This window comes from Falco peregrinus, chromosome Z (genome assembly GCF_023634155.1).
Source record: "Falco peregrinus isolate bFalPer1 chromosome Z, bFalPer1.pri, whole genome shotgun sequence".
In the NCBI taxonomy this organism is placed as follows: Eukaryota; Metazoa; Chordata; class Aves; order Falconiformes; family Falconidae; genus Falco; species Falco peregrinus.
Window position 1 is genome coordinate 32,874,038 of NC_073739.1, and position 21,334 is coordinate 32,895,371.

The following is a 21,334-nucleotide window of genomic DNA, read 5'->3' on the forward strand; positions in this document are numbered from 1 at the left end:
AGCCTCTTTTGCTTCATTCTGCCTGTCACAGGATCATTCTAAATTTAGTCATTGTTGTTACTTCTAATCATGGATATTCTACTATATTGATAGAATTAAACCTGTTACAGAGTTAAGATTTGGCAAAAATATTTTATCATACACTATCACTAAAATGCTTAGGCCATGTTCAAGCACAGCTGCTGGCCCAGTAAATTTTCCTTAAGAGAGGCTGCAACTTTCCAAACAGTACACCCTTTCACTCTGAGAAAAGCTGACACCTTTGTTGCCATTAAAGACTGCAAGATGCAGCCCTGTAGTGGCTTCACCGTTTCAGAAGCTCCGAGGCATTTGCTGCTACCTGCATGGTTTAGGAACATGGTCCAGCCTATGGTTCCAAGCCTGAACTTGTATCAGTTAACCACGCAGCTAGCATCATCCTGATGTAGCTCATGAAACCAGTTTTTTGCAGCTACTGAGGCATACAGCTCAAAAAATTGACACCTGCATTTGTGCCTCTGAGATGGCTACAAAGCCTGCCAAAATCAGCTGCAAAAATATGGCAATCAATTAGCTGCGAACCTAGGGCACAATTCACATCTTCTGCAATCACTCAAGGCTACCATTTCAGATGGCTGGGCACTTAATGGTAGGAGCTGGTCTAAAGAATGGGATAAGCCACACTAAAGGCAGTGTAAGGCACAGGCCTGCTGGGCTGTAGATTTCTCCACCATCTCCCACCAGCAAGCAGGGGCACCTCAAGCCCCCTCACAAGTGCACGTACTACAGGCCACACACAACCCTCGTCTCCCTTTCGGAGTACCAGACACTTGGAAACCACCCTGACCGAGGCACGGCTTCCCCACGCGACTGCCCCCACCCCCGCAGGGCCCGCACCGCCTCCGGGGAATCGAGACGAACGTCTGCTCTGGCACAGCTCCGAAAGGCAACAACCAGGGCCCGTCCAGCAGGGCAGGGCCAGGACCGGAGCCACCACCCGCCCCGCCGTCGCCTTGGCGACCGGGCAAAGGCAACTGCGCCACCGGAAGCGGCGGGCGGGGCAGGGCGGGGCCGGGGGCGGGGCCAGCCGGCCGGGCAGGTACCCCCCGCGCTGCAGCACGCTGGCCCCGCCCCAGGCCCCGCCCCTTCCCCTCAGCCGCGGCAGCCGCCGCCGCGGGGGGAGGATGAGAGGGCTCCGCGGCGGGGCTGGTGCTGCAGCCGCTTTCGCCTGATCGGGCCCGGCGGTTCCCCGGCGGCTCCTCCGCGCCGCCTCGCACGTCGCCGCCGCCCCGGGGCGGGCCGTCGGGGCGAGTGGATGCCCAGCGCCTGCCCGCCCAGCGCCTGCCCGCCGCCTGGCGCCTAGCGGGCACCGCCAGGGCAGAGACCCGCGGACGCCATGGGCTGCTGCAGCTCCGCCGCGCAGGTGAGTGGCCCGCGCCCGCCGCCGGGCCCCGCTGCCCCCCTCCCCTCCCCTGGCCCCGCCGCCCAGCGCTGCGGGCCCGCTGTCCCCCACGGCGGTGCCCCCCTCCCTCGCCCGCCTGGTGCTGTCCCATGGCCGCGCACCCGCTGTTCCCGCCATAGCCGTGCTCTCGGGTGGCCGTGCCTCCCCGTTTACTTCTCACGGCGCTGCTCTCCCGTCGCTGGGCACCACTTTGCTCCCTCTCATCACCGTAGCCCCGCTGTCTTTCGGCTGTGCATCCCCTTGCCTCACCTGTAGCACCGCTCTCCTGTAGCTGCGCACTCGCTTGCATCCCCTGTAACCGTATTCTCCCATGGCTGTGAACTCCTTGCGTTCCCTTCCCCCCCCCCCCCCTCACGCCCCGCCGACAGCTCTGCTCTGCCATGGCAGTGAACCCATTACTCTCCCCTCCCGTAGTCCTGGTCTCTCATGGCTGTGAACCTCTTTACCACCCCCCCACCCCCCCAGCCTTGATGTATTTTGCTCCCTTCTGTGGCTCTGCTCCTCCCCCTTATGGCAGTGCACCTCCTTGCCCACCCCCAATAGCCTTGCTCCCACCATGCTAGGCACTTCCACCCTCTGCACTGCTCTGCAAACTGTGTGCTGCTTCCCCAGTGGATCAGCATCATCCTGCCCCTTTCCCCCCAGCTCTGCTGTGGCTTTGCAGTCTTTGCCATATCCTGCTCCCATCCCCTTCCATGGCTGCAGCAGCATACCTGCAGCTGTCCCCTGCCATCCCCATACTGCCTTGCACTCCTGTCCTATGGCTCCACACTGCCTCCTCCCCTCTCCGGTGCCTCGATGCACCCCCCCAGTATGTAGCTCTGCACTCCCTCCCCTTCCCTGCAGCTTTTGTTTTGGGGTTCCTACCCCACCCAGAGAGAGGAGCCATCTCGTGGGAGGAAATTTGCCATGTCCAGGGCCTCCCCCAGGTCAGCCCTTTCTGAAAAGGGAGACAGGCCTAATCCCAGCCCCCTTCCCCACTCCATGGCCAAGGGTTCATTCAGGTGCCCTCCTGCATCCTTCTCCCTGTGTGTGCCTGGCCCGGTGCACATCTATTTCCAGGCTCGGGGGTTTTTTTCTTCCCCCTCCCCCCTTGTGCAGCTTTGCTCTTCCTGACTCCTCTTTTTTTACCCCCATAGTGGTGCTGCCAAGCGAGGCGCAATCAGGAACTCCACCCAGTGCTCCAGTTTGCGGCTTGGCTTCCCATTTTAACTTTCCCTTTGAACAACATGACAAGGGCTATACTGTTTTTTGCATGGCTCCTTCCTGAAGGCTGTAGGATGAGCGTTCATGACTAATGCTGTGGCTGTGCTTTGCTTGCTTGTAAATGTTAAGTTTCCTTTGGCTGTGTCACTTGCAGTGGCTGAATCCAGCTTCCAGCAGACTGCTTATGTGGGAAAGTCCATCTCTGCTGTCCCAGATGACTCATCACAGAGATGAGTTTTTGTAGCTCATCTGTTCAGGCAGACTTTTTTTTTTTAAAGGGCTCTGTCCTTCCAGTGCAAAACACTGCAGAGGGCTGTCCAGTTGCAATAGGGAACATCCTTTCTGTACAGCAATTTTGCTGCAGAGGAGAAGGCAATCAGCTTTATGATGCATGAAGAAATGACTTGAATTTCAGAGAGAGACATGTATGCCAGATTTTAAAAATGTTCGGTCACTGCAGTAGACTGCCAGGGGAGCTAGTGGAGTCTGTATTGTTTGAGGTTTGCTGGAAAAAAATGTTAGATGAACCTCTGTCAGGAGTGGCTTAAGGAAAGCTGTTACAGACTTGGAGTGCTGAGAGTGAAGCTGATGTTTTGAAGTATTTTCCAACAGTATTTTCTGTGATTCCTATCGAAATTGCTTTTTTTAAGTGTTTGGTAGGCCCTTTCTACCTCTTTGAATTGCTATTCACTGTTACGTTCTTTTCTTAAGTGAAAATGCAGGCTTATTTGTGGGTAACATTAGTCTGAAAGCAGAAGAATCAGGTGGTTTAAATGTCTGGCTTCACAGGTTTCAACTAACTGATTCTGTTTTTCAGTGAAGTTTGTGTTGCGCTTTCAGGGCGCATGATGTCAATAGTACACTACTGAACCTTTCATTTGCTTTCCTTATGTGTGGCAAGATACAGTACAGTAACTGACCTTTGTATCCCATATACCTAACAACTATAAAATATTGTTTATTTAATTCCTTAGTCATAGGCAATTGTGTCTCCCTTCAGGAAATCCAAATCAAAGGCTAGTTGCTGAATATTTTATCATAACAGTTTTGTATGGTATATTGATTGCAAAAACCTTGCTACCACCAGTACAGCATTACATTAGAGCCTAATGTCTGTCTTATCCTCCTATTTATCATTAACAATAAATGCTGTGTTCCTCATCTACCGTTATCTTTATACTTCCCCTGCTGTTGCTTCCTCTTAAACTTTACTTGAGCAGGGGTCCATCGGATGTTCCTTTGTGTTGCCTCACTTAGTCCTTGCTTCTCCCTGTGTAGCTAGCTGTATGTTAGTCTTTGACGTACAGTCTCTTATCATGGATGTCTCACCTCATTCCTTATGTCTTTGTTTCTCAAGTTGATTTCTCATTACGTTTTTTTCTTCAGCTGTCTGCCTATTTGATCTTCATCTGCTAATCCTCAGTTCTGTTTCTGAGAGAAATTAGTACTTCTGTTCTGATTTTGCCAGCCATCTTGCCTGATTACTGCATTTCCAAGTCCCTTTCTGATGACTGCCACCTCCTCATCTCATTTGTGGTAATGCATCTACCTGTGACTGGTTGTTGAATTAGGCAGATTTCTTTGACGTCTTAACTCTTATTTCACACTCAGTTACCCTCCCCCTCTCCCGGAATGCACTTCCCAGTTCCTCTGCTTTGCAGGCGGTCTGGAGCTCTGCCTTAGGCTTCTTCCTGTGTCTCTTCCCCTATGGAATCTAAAGGTTTCTAGAGAAAAACTGATTAGAGTTGGCATGTTTACCTTTGCTCAGCACTCTTGCCTGCTACTTACAGTGATGGATTCTTGTGTTTGCTATCTGCTTTTTCTGTCTTTTAAGTGCATAGCCTGACCCCAAAGCCCCATTCATTCAATTTTTCTGTTTTAATTCTAAATTTCTGGGGTTTACCTCTTGCTGCTATCTTACTCTCTGATTTTTATTCTGAGTTACTATTCTCCAACCTTAAAGCTGACAGTCAAGTCTACTTGCCTTTTCCAAACTCCAGAGCACTTACATTTTTTTGTTGTACAGTCCTCTTTTCTTCATACTAAAGATCCAGGTTCCGTGGTCTGCTAAAATTGCCTTCATTAAGGTCTCTGCAGCCTCCTCCTAGCCAAATTGCAAGGATTTCCCTCCTCTTTTACCCTCCTTGATCTCTGCTGCTTTTGCTAGTTATCTGTAATCCTCTACTACTTGATGTGTTATTCTCCCTGGGCTTCTGTAATACTGTCCTCATCTTATTCTACACTGCCTTCTACTCTCTGATTATTATTTCTTCTCCTCTGCTGCTGTTTGTGCTTGCAATTCTAGTATTTTTCTTCCCCTTTCATTAACTTACCTCCTGTTCTACCACATTTTTCAACTTGGTGAATTGTTACGAGTGATATTAACTTGAGCTTAATACAACCATACTGGGCTTCCTTCCAGGTTTGCTCATTCTTTCCTGCTGTTTAACCTGTTGAGGTGCTTCAATCTGGATTACTTCTTTCTAGTGTATTTCTTTTTTTCCATTTCAGTCATATTCTATGCTTGCACAAAGTTCTTTCACTTCCCCTGCTGTAGTATATTCTGTGATCTGCACTTGTTCTTTATCGTCAGAACTGGAGTTCTTGTTAACCTGTTGTTCCTTTTCGGTGTTAAAACTGTGTCATCTCTTTGTTTCTTTAGGGGCATGCGCTGGTCTCCACTTACTTAGGTAGACTTAGCTCTATTTTTTTGTGCTTGCTGACTCTTTGACTGTCACCATCTTGAAGCTTGAGCTTGTTGGGAAAACCTTGTGCAATGTCAGCTACATCTTACAGTTGTTGTCTTGGAGCAGTCTGTGTACTCTTTGTTGGTTGTCATGACCAGATCTTCCAAACACTTCTTTGAACTGTAGTTGTTTGGCCAAAGTGTGCTAATCTACATAAGATTAAAATAAAACCTTGTGAATGACGGGAGAGAAATACGTCCGCTCTATTGGTATCTTGTCTTGCAGTGCTGAATACCTTCGTGTGGCTCCAGCCCACTGTCTTCCCTTACCATATCTTTATCATGAGCTTCTCTGATGAGTGCTTCTGTCTAGGTGCATCTGTTTTGTCATGGATCTGCTGTACAACAAAGCTTAAAAGTTTCTACACATTTTTGGTACAGATAGATTTTTTTTTTTTGTTGTTGGGCTGTTTTGGAAATGATCTTCCTTTCCTAGACATGGGGATCTTTTGAGCAAATGGTGCTGAAGCCCTAAGTTGATAAGATAAAGATTTAGAAGAAATTTGATTAGTTACATTAAAGAGGAAAAATGGAATCCCCAGTCAAGTGGCAATACTCTCTTCCCTTTCTTTTCATTCTTCTTCTTCATCAGTGTTTTTTTCTGCTAATCTCCTGCAAATCCAGTTTTATAATGAACTAATGATGTGAGATAACTGTTAGAGTTCATTGCTCCCATGTCACCATGACTGTTAGGCTGTGCTGTAAATCTGTTTGATGGAAGTAGTCCGTACACCTTTCTGGATTTTTTTGATGTGTTTTTTTTTTGAGGAAGCAAACTTACAGTGTAACTCAGATTGTTCCGCTGACCTAGTATGTAACACAGCTACACAAAGTTTGCACTGTTATGTCTGAGGGACAGAAATTCATTGTTCATGAAATGGAACAAGCTGTGGGCAGAAGTGGACCTTAAATTGCTTAAATTGGAGCAGTTTTGATACAGAATCCAGTCCTTCTTCCTGCTCTTCTGCAATTGAATTGAAGCGGCTGATTATAGTTAAACCACATTTGCTTTGGCAAGATGTTACAGGAAAGAAGGCAACTTTTTGAGGTCTTGGTGTTTGTTTTGGGACTGGGAAATACTGTGTGTTTACTTTACACTTACATCTTTGTATGTTAGTGACTTTATCTAAGATATGTGAGAGAAGCGTAAAATCTCACTGCAAATTACGGGCGTGACTGGGATAACATGTGCTTCGTTTATTCTTGGTGATTTTAGTGGTGGCCTTGGTTTTTACAAGACTAAAAGAACTTCGCGGTATAAGAGGAGGTAGGACAGATCATCCATTAACTTTCCCTCGAACGTCTGCTGTCAAAGCAATAGAGAATAGATGTGGAGTTCCTAACTTTTAAAAATTTCATCGTTTTGATGAAGTATCTCTTCTAAGCTGTTATGGACGAGACAGATCCTTAATTGTACTTCAGCCATCTCTTAAATTGTCAGGTTCTTGCAGCCGAGTGAATGTTGGGGGCATCAAAACATGCCTATGTCATTGTGGGCGTGGGTACTGTCATGGAAGAAGACCAGCTGAGTCATGGTGTTGATGAGCAGAAACAGAATGAGTTGTGAATTCTACTTCCAGAAGCTAGGAAGCTTGATGTCCCTTTCAACACATTGACAGTAGGTGAAACTTCCCTTCTAGCCTCTGGTGAGCAGATACAGAATGAAGCCTACAAGCAGGATCCAAGAGCAGTGCTAATGAGACAGGCATTTCAGGGAGTTGTTGACTACTTTTCTGTATTTCTGGACTGTGAGCTCTATTTCCTGTAAAACATGAGGTGTCCTTTTACAGATGCTGTCACAAACAACTGTGCAAATAATTCCTTTTGATCTTAATGTAGAAAGAAATATTTCAACTACACAGATACTTGCAAGTACTCTTTCTAATTAATTGATTTTTTTCCCACAGAGGACTAGCTCCTTCTGAAGTTCTGACTTCTTGCAGCTGTGTCACATTTTAAAAGTTTTAAGTAGTGCGTTATCTAGTTTACTTTGTCAGGTAATTCAGATTGACCTTTTTTTGATAATTCATTGATAGTTGATAGTTCATTGATAGTTTGCTGATAGTTCATTGTTGATAGTTTAAGCACAAGTTGATAGGATTAAGAATAAGCATGGAAGATTGCATCCTTACAAGGCATTTTTTTGATATGGTGAAAACAATTTTGGAAATTATTATTTTGCATTGTTAATAGTGAATGCGAAACACAAAGTTTTTTATTGTAATCTAGTCGGCATCTAGAATGCTGTCAGCTGTTAGGTTAGCAATTGTGAGGGTATATTCAGTATCATCCAACTGGCTGCTTTTATTTTTCATTATGAAGAAATCACAGCGTGTGTTATGTAGTGAAGTTGTCAGCTGTCTTCGTGCTGTTTACTCTAAAGGCAAGCTTTGCACCAGCTGTGCATGCTTTTTTGTCCTTTGGGCTGCTATGATTTTTGTTCCTTTGAACTTAGAGTGGTTTCCTTAGTGGGAAAAAAAAGCAAACCCAAAAAAACTTGCAAACCAACTTGACAGAAACTGTGTCTTTGTTGTTTTGTATTTGATTCTTTCTCACTTGAAGGAGCTGTTGGAGAATTGTGTAAACTTTATATTTTGCTTCTGAAAGACAGTTATGCAGTGTTGCCAGGTGACCACTACCTGCTGACTGAACTATTGCTAATTTTTTTTATCTCTTTTTGATGAAACTATACTGATAGGGTTTTTGTGTATATATTTTAGAGAAAGACCCAGTGTTTGTGAATATATAATAGAGTTCTTTTAGGTCTTCCAGCCACTTCAAAGTTTATGAAGCAAATAAAATTTATTGCATTTATTTGCCTCCTGTACCTACACCCCCTCTTTTTCATTTTTCCCCCTTTAATCTTCAAGGTAAGCAAATTTCTAATATGGAATGAAAGTACAATTGTATGACGATAGCCTCAAGAACATCTGTATACATATTTAAGAAGAGAGAAGAGTCAACTTCATTTTGAAGTTAGCTTTACAGTCCTAAGATTAATTTTCTCTGCTGTAATACGATTTCAACACCAAGTGTGCAAAGTGCTGCAAGAGTCATATACAAATGTCATATACGAATCTGTAGAAACAAAACAGGAAACTGATTAAAGTAAAGGTCATTATAGCCATGTCCTGGGGATGCTTTGTCAGACTTGCCCTAGTTTGCTGTGGAAAAACTGCAAAATAATTGCCTACTTGTAAGGAACTATGGTTGTGTAATTAAGGTAAGGACTTGACATGTTATTTCCCTTTCCATTCTCCTCTCACCCTTTACTCCATGAATCAGATAGAGCCTTCTTAGTGTGGGTTCCTGTTAATCTAATACACTTTCAGTGTCCTCAAGCACTGCCCTGTTAGTGTAATACTGAGTGGTTTTCTTGTTATGCCAGGAATTTTGGCCTGTAAATCAGGATTTTGTATTTCAAGAACCTGTGTAAACTCCTCCCTTCCCCCACATGTGAATTTGAAGTTTTTCTGATCTTCATTAGAGGACATGGGGGGGAGGGGGGTAGAGGTTCTGAGAAGTTCTTGTGCAGATGGCATCCTTTAAATGTAACTCAATATGGCTATTGGATTCTCAGTTTCCAACATAGCTCTGTCTTTTGGCTTTCACACAGTGGTGTGGAAGAAAGTGTGTGGCCAAGGTGTGCAACAGTTAGTTCATAGTGTTCAATATAGTGCCACAAGGATCATGAACCCTTCACCAAGTAGGCCCTTGCCTTTAAAAGGCAGGAAGTTCTTTTCCAAGTATGGTAAATGCAATACAAATATACATGTTTTAAGGATTTTCAATTGACAAACCCATTTGAATGTAGGATGCATTTTGAAAGAATACTTAGCAGACTGCAATGTCTCTAGAAAGTGGCAAAATCATTACTTTTCACAGCAGGACTGTGCAGGCCACAAGTTTTAAAGGACTGTAATGTTTTGGTCTTGTTCTGCTTTAGGCACTTCTAAGAGTGAAAAAATTATTTCAGAGAAGATTACTTATCACACACAATGAGTGTAAAGAACAGGGGTAGCGTTTTCTATGGAATGGGCTTCAGCTTCTGTGGAGACCACTAATTGGGGAGTTTGCTGGTTTTTCTTCTGCTACTGTCATGTTGTGATAAAGCTAACACATTTGAAAGCAAAGTGTGTATTGTGATCGGACAATGTTTTACTAGTCCAAAGTTTGAAAATATTTTGCAATTTGGGACTTGCATTCTTGTAGTAAGAATAAAATCTGAGAATCTGTTTAATAGGTTGTTATACAAGTAGGAAATTCAGTGCATTCAAGTAACTTGGTAGGTGCAAAATACTCCAGAAAGTGAACTGGTGTTAGGTTTGTTGTTTTGTTGTGTTGTTTTTTTTTTAAATATGTATTGAACTGGATATTTTAATCCCCTGAAAAATATTACTGTGATATTTGTAAAGTGTCCTTACTTATTGCTGCTTTCTAATAAGTGCTTGACAATGTGTTACAAAGAAAAGAAACAATAACTAAATACTTTGAGGGTTAAAACCTGGGCTTTTGTCTGCAGATGACCTTATTTTTAAACTTCAAAACCTCAGCAGGTGTGCTGATCGTGTCAGCTCTTTTAATCATCTGTGTTATGTTTCAAGATAAATATTTTAAGTTGTAGCCTGAGGTGAAAGCGTGTAATAAAGGACTTTTAGAAGAAATGTTTAATGTGAGCTGACTGAAAAGATGAGCAGAAGACAACGGACAACACAACATTTGTCAGATTCATAGGCGAAGTCTTGTATGAGTTTTCAGGGTAAACATCTTTATATTACATCGTCAGTAATGTAAGTGCTGTCTTATGTGCTCTCAATTTTGTTTACATTATGTTGAAAACTCATAAATATCATGTATGGAGTATGAGAAGTTAAGTGAAGTAGCAGTTGGACACCAGAATTGGTGGTATGCTTCATCTCTGAAGAGAAGCAAAGCATGAATAATTTACCCTTTAGTGGATAACTTTCAAAGCAGTAGTACACCATCAGAAAAGCTTTCCTGTCATGAACTCTTGAGTTTTGTACTTACAAAGAGCAGATGCATCTCTTCAGTGGACAAGATGTTAGAGAGCAAGTGGTGATGTGGCGCTACTAGGCAAATAACGTTGCGGGTACTTACATGTAAAGTACTCGCATGTGGCTTCTAGTAAAACTTTGAAAGCATGACTAACATCGGCTTTGAAGTAAATTGAAGAATAAAGCATTTTGGAATGAGATTGAAGCAGAAATTCCACAAAAAAGGAAACACCACCGTAATTTCCGTGTTCTGTGATGCTGTCCCTTTTGGAATTGTCCAAAGGCCTTTGCCCTTGGTATCCGGAGGAAGGCTCACAGTGGAGGGCACTTGCAGGGAACAATGTATATCTGCCTTTTTTTTTCTAGAGATGACAGCTGCTTGTCGCTGTAATAGTATTACAGTGACAAGCTCATTTGGAGGTGGGAGACATGGCTTCAGTTCTGTAAGTCTGGGGGAATTCAAGCGTCTGCCTCCTAGAATAATGCTGTCGTTTGCAGGCTTTTTGGGATAGGAGCAATACTGCTCATCTCCAGAGGCAGAGCCAGGACAAGTCTACACTAAGAATGTTTTTGGTGTGTTCATGGAGATATTGACAAAGCATAGTTCATTCTTCCAGGGAACTGGCATAGTTCTGGAGTAAAAGTCTGGGTTTGCTGGTATGGGTTCCTCCTCTAGTAATGAATGCATACCAATAATTTGCTATATATTGAATCAGTTTTACTGTGAACCTGAAAGAATCATCTGAATTTGTGATAAACTGCAGTAAGCTACTGCTTGGTGCCTTACACTTGTAGCTCATGCACAAGTCTGTAGGTAATGATGAGTGCTTTGTGTGGGGCAGCTTCACACAGTGTTCTTGGGCTTCATGGTGCAGTAAAGTAAGGGTTTTCTATAAAAGATGTTAACATACTTGATGAAGTCATGAACTGAACAGACAACATTTCAAGACTTTGCTTTGGACACATAAACAGAGTGCTTTGATCACATGAAGATTTTATATAGAGAGCTAGTTTAGAGCTGCTACTTTTGTTCTCAGAAGTGTACATGTGCGGGGGAAGTGTGTGCGAGTTTTGCAAGGTTTAGGGTTTTGGGGCTTTTTTAGAAACAGTGTCATCCAGTCTTCAGAGTAACAGAAGATCCTAGAATAATTACACGCTTCATTCCCACTAGAGGTAACACAAACATTCATATTGGCATTTTCAGGGAGGCTTTGCTTTGTTCATTTGTGAGGGTGTTAAAAAATGTCCATGCCTTTTCCCTCCCCCTCAGTATGAATTCCTTTTGTGTAGGGTATTTAACAGGTTAAAAGTTGCCTAATGCTTTTGTTTGAAAATGTGAAACAGCTTGCTAGGTTTTGATTCTATGTGCTGATGCTGTTGTTCAGATCAGTTATAATCTGCTAAGTTGACTGTGTGAGCAGATAAATGCTCTGTTTTTAGTGAAGTAGTTACTGAGGCATGTTTATAGTGAACTTAGTCAGTGCCTCTAATTGGTATCACATACATTTTAACCACTTTGTGGTCAAAATGTAGTTTAGGTGCATTTTACTGGCCATCTTATTTGCTGCAGTTCAGCATTCATAGTGAAAGGAGAGGAATGGCTGGTAACTTCATTTGATGTCAAAATGGCTGCAGCTGCTTCCAGAATAGGGGATTTATGTCTTGCTTTTAGGCTTCAGTTAAGAGTGATCCAGAAACATCCTGAACTATTAATGCTTGGGATCAGGACTCATTTCCTCTTCCACTTCTGAACAGATCTTAATTCCAGAGCCTAAAGAGGAAGACATTTCATTAGGACAATACAGAGTTACTGCTAGTTATTGAATGGTTGAATAGTGTAGAAAGTTGTGCTGTGTCTTTACAGAAAAATGCCATGCTCTCTGATAGCTTGTATTGGAAGCATTAGGTAAACTAGTAAATTATGGGTCCTCTTTTTCATATATCGCGTGCTTCATGGTAAAAGCCAGCATGTGATTGGGACTTTCTTTAGCTTGTAAAGATATGTAAAATGAGTAAAGAATCAGCTCATGAAATGGTTATTAGGAAATGCTATCAAAAGTTTCAGGAACTGTCTGGTTTTGGCAGTGTGGAGATGTTTCAATAGCATGTGAAGTTGTAAACTTAAGTTGCAGGAAATCTTCTGGACTGGCTGACTTCTAGGTAGCAGCCTCTATTTCCCAAGGAGAACTCAAGAGCTGGACTGTGTCTTACATGTCATTTTGTGGTGTGCACAGTACTGCAAATGGACTCGCCAATTCTGGAGCCCTGAACTTGCATTGTAGGTGTAAAGTCACCGTATTATGTACTGACTGTGCTGTTGGAGTAAACTGAATGCTATTCATAAAATCAGTTGAATCTCTGGCACTTTATCAGAACTGGCCTTCCTTCTAGCAAACGTAGATTCTGCAGGACTCAGTGGCAGTTTCCCACAAAAGATCCTGGTCAGGATAAGTGTCCTTTTTTTTTCCTCTAAGTACTCTTTATTAATGCTGTGTGCACACTATGGCTGCTTGTCTCCTATATAGATAGGTGGCTACACAGCCATTTCTGAATTCCTTGATTTAAATATACAAACAGCAGTCATTTCTGTTTACTCTCCTGTATTGAGCTACAGTTGCATATACTCTGAATCCAAAAGTTATGTCAAGGTGGTAAAACAAGTGAGAGGGAATGTAGTTAGGTGAATGTGGTTCTTAATGGGTTAGAAAATCCCATCCTATCTTAAACTGCTGCACCAGTAGTAATATCCCTGAGGATTTTTAAAAATAAAATAAAAAGCTATCCTTTCATTTAAAAAGAAAAAAACACCTGAAATAGTTGCAACTCAAAATTTTCAGTATTATTATTATTGAAACTTGTTGGAAATTGTAACAACCAATGCTCCATATTTAAAACCCTGAATTAATTACAGCCATTTGAAAAGTCAGTTTATGTAATCCTTTTGTAGTAATTTAAACTGCAGGTAACATATTTTTTTAAAAAAGTATCTTTGGCACAGGTTACATACATTTCATTCCTTCAGGAAACTACTTGTTCGCCACCCACTGCCTCAGTAACTTAAAAATCATTGATTCAACATGGCTAACTTGGCAGTGATAGCTAATTCAGCAGCGATAGCTGATGCAGAGGTTTCGTTGTGTTCCTGTGAGCTTAATGAAAGATTGAGGTCAAACTCTTGCCACAGAGAAAGGAGCTGTAACAAAAGCGGAGTTACTCTTAAATACCAGAAAGCATAAATGAGAAGGACGAAAAAAAATAAAAATTGTTTCCACTGCATGAAGAACTGTAATTAGAACTTTGCTTTTGTTTTAGGTACCAGAGGATCTGATTGTACTGTACGGAAGGACCAAAGGAAATCAATGTTACTACTTCCGTGGCTTCTGGAACTATCGATTTGTTTTTTAGCATGGTTCTGTACTTAAAAAAACAAAATAAACCATGTCCCACTGAAAAGAATAGTCACAGACACCATTTTAAGGAACAAACAGGAGTTCAGGTATTCATGCATACCAGTGTTTGTAACTGACAGTGTAACACAATAGTTCTGTGAACAGAAGATGCATCTTAAATTTTCCTAAATTTTGTAAATTATCTTAAGAAGGAAGTCTTTGTAAAGGACATGCCATTGCTGTCATGATTGAGATACTAAAACCTTGGAAGATAGATGTAATACAGAAGTGAGACTAAGGGCCAGAAGTGGTTAAAAATTCAGTGTGTGTTTGGTGAGAGTAGTGAATGAATTTATTTTGTGACTTTGTAGTCTTTAAGTAAAGGTCAAATAATGAATGAATGTAACTGGTGAATGCACTGGAGAAGTTTCCACGCACTAGGTCTGTATCTGGCAGTACTGTAACCCACCAGCTGAACCAACAGAAGTTTCAGAAATAGTAAGTGTTCTGAAAAGTCACATCCTTGAAGTACGGTGTGAGCTGCTAAGGGGGAAATGGGCCAAATGCTGATGTGCCTGAGTATATAGGATCTGAAAAAACTTGGAAATGTAGGCCTGATAGTTTAGATGGATGAGTCAAAATGTCATGTCTTGTGTTCAGTATTCAACAGGAAGAAAGTGGCAGTTTCTAAGTGTAGAAAATATGAAAGCTTATTCTCAATGCCTGGCAATGGAAAACTAGATGTTTTGCAGTATCTTTGTCTTGTATTAAAACCAGATTGAAAGCTAAAAGGAAACTAAACCAAACAAATTTATTGCTTTTTAAGACAGAATGTCAAAATGATTCATGCACGTCTGTTTAAATCAGCTTTTCTGTCTTATTTTCTGTTATTTTTTACTTGAAGTGGAAGGGATTTAAACCAAACACTCAAGTAGATGATTATTGGGTCACTGTGTTTCATCTGCCTGTAAGGTTTCATCTAGCATTACTTACAAGTAATTTGCAATGATTTGTCCTGGATGTGGACCTTCTAGAAGTTCCCAGCACTTCCACTCAGAAGTCTTCTCTTAAGCCAGAGCAGCACAGCTCTTGTAACTGGTATCTCATGAAGTTTAACTTGGTTTAGTTTTGCTGGCTGTTGACTTTTTGCTTTAAAATTTTGTCTTCTCTTGGCTTGCTTAGCACTGTGTATGGTAGTTCTGGAGTTACATTAATAGTTTGCAAGACTCCTTTTCCTCATGACTAGTGCATCTTCCCATAGGATTTTGGTGGGACATCCTTGTCCTGGGTCTCTTCTGAGGTTTGTTTTTAGCTGAAAAATGTGAGGATTTTATTTGTTTGTTCTGGTTTGGGTTTATTTTTTGTCCTTGACAACCTGTATGAAGCTACTGTTCTTGCAATTTGTGTGTTCATATGCAAATTGGAACAGTCCTATACTCTCCAGCTGCTAGCTTAAACTCGCTAGCCAAAGTAAAACCTTGTCTAAGGTGGAGTCTCAACATCTCCCTGCGTCTCCTTTTCATCCAGTGGCTGTTACTTGGGCCAGTTTTTCACTGGGTTGGCCTTAATGCAGCCCATCTGTCTCAGCAGTAGCTTCATTTTCTTCTTCCTGAAGCACATGATCTAATCACTACAAGATTTTAGAATTTCTTCATGCCGTCTTTCTCATGATGTTTCAAAAGCCTCTGTTGATGGCAAATTCCATCTTCATCCTGATTTCATTCACATCTTTGCTACATGCCCACAGCTTGATTTTCCATATATGTAGTACTGCAGATGTTCTTTACTTGGCCTCTTGCTTCAGTCACATCACTCCCAAATTCTACATTGCGTGAGACATTTTGTTTAAAAATAATTCTCTGTTAACTCCTTGCATCAGCAGTTTTCTGCTGACATGCTGTATTTTTACCCTTTTTTTGTGCTCTTATGTGTGTGTTGCAGTCTGGTTGGGGCAGGTGAGTGCTTGTATTGTAGCGTCCAGTACAGTTGTTACTGTTAACAGTGAAAGTGGTAGTCAGTGGGTTTGTGTTATGATTATGCAGAAGAGACATAAATTCAGACCACCTATTTGGTGCTGCAAGTGTATATTTTGGAAGGGAGGAAGAAATCTGGAGGGAGGATGGGTTCTGCATTTCTTTTGAAGTGATTGGATGCAATGAATACCAAGAAAATAGCCGCTTTTTATTTTGCATTTGCATACAAGCACTTGCTGTCTTGAGCCATGAGCTCTTAATTGAGCTAGCCAACAGCTAATGTGCTGGCATTCTTCATGCTTCTCTTCTGCAACAGAAAGCCCAACTTTAGACATCCAACTTTCCGGGTGTGGAATTCAGACATATTTGTAAAATTGTGCCTCACCCAATAGCATTTGTTTTTGAGAAGCATTAAGTTTGCTGAGTCTTCTGCAAAATGGACAGATGTCAACTTCTGAACATGCTCATTTGGGTTGTTGAGTAAATAACTCGTAAAATCAGCACAGAATGTCTGTTCTGGGCAGAAGAAGTGTTCCCAACCCACAAGATTTTCTTGGAGAGACAGGCTCTTTTTCCCACTTCGCGTTCTTGACTGATAGTGCTCCTATCAGGTTCTTGGTGCTGTCATAACAGTGCACAGGTAGTCCTGTACTTTGTTAATGGTAAGAATATCCACAGAAAGCACAGCATAAACTATGAAAGTTCTGTTTTAAAAGAAAACCTAAAATGAATCAAATGTTTTCCAGAAATGTTCTTTTCTCTACGTGTTTCTCTAGCATTCTTGCATTAGCAGATACTGAAGGCAGATACTGAAGGCTCTGTCTGGAGGAAAGGCTGAAATCAGAAGTGCTGCTTTAGGACTGCAGGCAAAGCATGTCTGCTAAAATTTTTATGGTATTTCAGTTACAACAGAGAGAAAGCACAGTTTCCAGACTGCAGAACAAACAACATTTGTTAGACCTTATGTTGGCCATAGATTGACAATTTGTGTTGCCCAAGCATAAATATCATGGTCTGAGGAAATGTCTAAAGGTGTGGAGTGAACAGGGAGCAGTCACAAGAGAGACACAGACACCAGCATCAAAGATTAGGAGGAAGGACTGTGAAGCTATGGAAGAAGGTTCAGGGGGAATCCAAAATGCAGAGAAGCAACTGAGAAGAAAACAGCAGACAGATAATGGCATCTAGCTTGGGTTGTAGCAAGGGCTGGAGAGGAGAAAGTTTGAACAGGCTACTAGAACAGGGTATTGCTCCAAAGGTGCGTAAAAGATGTATAATTTCATACCATGTTACTATGCTAGACAGTTAAACTGAAGGTTGCCAAGTATGTAGTGTCTTTTGAGTTGCCTCCAAGGGTACTTTTTGTTTAAAATAACAACTTTTTTTTTTAATGTTTTGGAGCAGTGTAAAGTCTATGGACATAGAATTAATTCCTCTGTGTAACATTTGAACTGTGTGCTACACCATGGCGTTTCAAGTTTGTTTTTGACTTAGTCACTTAGTCCATTTACAATAAGTAATCCATTTTATTTACTAACTGTGACTAGTCAGACAACCTAAATCTTTGCCAGAGCTATTCCAAGGGATGTCCAGTGGCTTTTAAAAATCCTATTAAAAGATTTTGTTTGCAGATGGCACAGAGAGAATAAACCACCCCCACCCCAACAAAACAAACCAACCACACTGCAGTACTTCTTACTGCTCCCTCTTTTGCCAAGGGCAACTTAATCTTAAGATACATCTATAGCTGAAATCTCTCTGCTGTTTGTAAATAGATCTCTAAAGGATCTAGAGTTCTTGGAGTGGATTTGGGAATAGGAAGTATGAAGCTTTACATATTGTATGCAATTATGATTATGATAATTGTAACACTATAAATGTCACAATTTTGTTGTAAATGTTAAGTTTGAATAGTGTGTCAGTTTTAAGTGTGAACCACCAGGATCAGAAGACGGTTTTGTTGAATGAGTGTAGTAGAGTGCATAATGTGACCTTTTGGCAACTCTCACTATGGATTATTGAGTAAAAAAAAAAAAGAAGTTTGACTGTTTCAAAGTCAGATTGAATTTGCACAGTTTTAGTATATAAAATACAACATCTGCAAGTGGAACTTCCTTAATAAAAGATTCCAAAAGTAGCATGGAATTCCCTAATGCAAAGGCAGGCTACTTAAACTCTGCTTTTTGAAGCATAGTGCATGTAGGATTACATTTATCTTGTACCCAGTTTGTAGTTTTCTAATGCTAGTATTTGAAAAGGTTGCTTTGTGCTTGTGAATTGGCAAAAAAATACCTTGCCAATATCACATGAGCTACATGCTGCAGCATTGTTTGGAAAAAAAAAATCTACAAAAATACATACTGGAGCTAAAAGCTGTTGACTTCTCATCCAACCATGCTATTTGAATTCAGTACTGACATTTGCTACCTTGTCAAGAAAACCTTGAAGATCCTTCAGAATCCTGAGAGGAAAAAAAAAATTTCAAAATTTGAATAGGTAACCTCTTTTGCTCTGTCTGTGAAGAGGCCTGTTCTGTATTCTCCCTATATCAATCTCTTTTTCTTCCTCAAGTATGAAAACAATGTGCGCATTTTTGGGGTCTTAGTAGACATAGGCAAACAGTTAGCATGTGGGAATTAATTGAAAAGCTTGTCTGTGTAACCATGTATTTGTAAAAGCAGCTATAATCAATATTTTTTTATTATTATTATAAACAAATTCTGATATGGTGGTTAGATTTGTGCTATAGCCAATGCTCATTCTTTTCTTAAAATTATTATTTTCTTAAAAAACTTCTTGCCTGTATGGTAAATTGACTTTTTTAACAGATTTTAACTACCTTAGCAGAGTATACACACTTAAGAAATTTTATGTCTTTATACTTTGCAATAGAGCCTCCATCATTGAGTATTTCAATCTTTTAAATACACAACTTTCCTTTCTGGCACCTGGGTGATACAGACTTGATTTCTTTGCTGAAATGTTAAGCCCAGCTGCCTCTTGGCAGGTAGAAAACTGTTCATGTAACAGCAATTTATTACCTCCTTCCTATGTACACTGTACTTGTTAAACCTGACAATAGTATTTTAAAACTTGGGAGCTTTTAAAAGTTTAACTTTTTTTTGTTATTGGAAAGCAGATTCCTGGAAGGTAGCTGTGGAGGACTACAATAGCAAATATTGTTGATTCTGTGCCATTAGCTTCTCTCATCTGTTAGGAAAAAAAAATACAAATGAAAATAACCTGTTTTTTGGATAAATACCTGTAAATTTCTGGGTAAATGTCCTGTGTTCTAGGTAAATAATTCTTTGTCAATCAAGTTTCTAGTGGAGGCTCTTCTTTGAAGTATCTTTCGTGAGCCTTACTCTTTAAGTTTTTTGACTAAGCTGCTTCAGCTGTATTTGAGTTTAAAGGTAAATCCTGTGTTAATGCCCTGGGGAGTCATTTTCTGCCTTTCTCTGTTATGAGCAGAAGACAAAGTTTTGTTAAACCTCATCTCTCTCTTCTCATGTAAGAGCTCCAAGCGAGAGTGGAAGCCTCTGGAGGACCACAGCTGCACAGATGTACCATGGCTGCTCTTATTCATCCTCTTCTGCATAGGAATGGTGAGTAGAACTCTGTGAATGTCTTCTTACATATTCTTATATAGTTTACAAGTTTGCATTCATTAGAGGTTTTAAAATCCTCTAGTAACTTAATCACTGGGTAAGGCCAAGGTATGCTGTCGTAGGAACCATCAGTACAACAGAAATGGGTAATACGTACATATCAAAGGTATTTGGTAAGGATCCATAATTTAATGTTTGTGCCAGTTTTTGCTTCACCTCCTCTTCCTCTGAAACTCCAGTTTCATTTGTAAGTCATTTTCAGTGTGGCTCTGAAGTATCACTTGACTCAGTTCCTTATGGGACTGTGCATGTCCCAGAAATGATAGCTTTGAATCTAGTAAATCATTCTGCTATTTGCTAATATGAATTAAATGACAGTAAATTTCTTGCTGAGGAACAAAGATTCTGAATGTCAAACAGTTGACACTTTTTTTTGTGTGTGTGTGGAATGCTTAGTAGAAGCACCTACTAATAACAACTGTATTACTAATACTAAGATCTTACCAAGTTATCCAGGCTTTGTCCTGTGTGATGGAATGGTTACTTCTCTCAAAGCAGCCTCACAAGACTATACACTTTATATTAAAAAATCCAAGAGCTGTAGATCAGTGAAAACTAGAAATACACTTTTTTTCATCTTGTTTTGTTTCATGGACCTATGTATGCTGTTCTTTCTAAACAGAGAATGTCTGTCACTGTCTTGTACTGCTGTCTTGCAAGCAGTAGCCCTTAAGAGTTTGGGACTTCTGTGCTGTCAGCTTTATTTTCTACTGTACCTTGGTTTCTGGTCTTTGGAATTATTCCTTTGAAAAATTTATTTTTCTTTCCCCAGAGGATTGTCATTGGCTGTGCTTCAAGTGCAAAGATGAAACTATTTTGTTTAAATCATATGAACTATATTGTCACTGTAATGTGAATATCTTAAAATCATAAAAAGCACAAGTACTTCCTGAAACAAGCAGCTCTTTTTTTGTGGTTGTTTTTTTCTGCCTTTCTTGATGTCCTCTGGTTATTCAGTCTATACCTACCTGTTGCCCCAATTATAAATTAGTCTGCTGTGTGTGAATGTTGCAGGTTTTCCTGTCTAAGCAATATGATACACAATGCACTTACCCTTTCGAGTCAAATACCCTGTTAGTCACTGTTCTAGGGGACTTCACTTGGAGGGTTGGGTACCGTTATGGGTCGAGAGGACATCCACACGGTGTTGTAAATTAGCTTAGATGAGGAATTGAATGATTTCCCTTAACCTGTGTATATGGAAAAAAAACATTACTGAACCAGCAAAGAACCTGAGTGCTATTGCATGTAAAATGCCTGCTAGTATGTCTTTCACAGAATGGCAAGGATCTGAGAAATTGAAAATGAGTGCTGGTAGTTACTACTTGTGGTATCCTTTTGCTTACTTTCCCCTTGTTCTCACTTTGATATTAAGTCTGTAAGTGCTTTAGTGCATTGGCAAGAGAAGGATAATTCCCAGCTCGCTGTCTGGAGTTTCTGTATAGCCCGTCCATCAGAAAATGTCCCTCTCCTGTATTTTCAGACCTTTAAAACCGCCCATGTTTTAACTGTGCCATGCAGACTTTATTACCTGGTATCATCATCTCATCTGATCCTGTCACTTCTATCTGTTGCTCCTCACGTTTGTCTCAGCTGTTTACTCTGCTGCTCCTTCTTAAATCTTAGCTTGCTTCATCTGTAAAAACAGTTCATTGATGGTAGTGGAGTGAGCTGATGGTTCACTTCTCCCTGTCAGTGGTGTTGCTGGAGAGCTAATTATTCTTTTGGGCGAGTCTCCTGTTTGCATAATCACTGCCTTGATCTTGGTTTTGCTAGTGAAGTGTCTCAAGTTCACAGCAAGACCTGCCTGACATTGGGTATTTTCCACATTACTCTGAGTCATTTTGCATTGTCTTGCTCTGTGGCTGTTCCTTTCCTGCATTTGAACCCAGCATC

The 21,334-nt window shown here is 41.1% G+C and overlaps 1 protein-coding gene across 2 annotated transcripts in view; it reads left to right on the forward strand.

Moving 5' to 3' along the window:
* The first annotated feature begins 1,124 nt into the window (after positions 1-1,124).
* SLC44A1 (solute carrier family 44 member 1) overlaps positions 1,125-21,334 on the forward strand; it is a 63,886-nt gene continuing 43,676 nt past the window's right edge. Inside the window, exons 1-2 of one of the 2 annotated variants that reach the window (XM_055791068.1) lie at positions 1,125-1,402; positions 19,286-19,375. In XM_055791068.1, coding sequence (XP_055647043.1) covers positions 1,376-1,402; positions 19,286-19,375 — 117 coding nt within the window. In that variant the 5' untranslated portion in view covers positions 1,125-1,375. The remainder of the gene's footprint in view (positions 1,403-19,285; positions 19,376-21,334) is intronic. The other variant, XM_055791069.1, reaches the window with a different exon arrangement.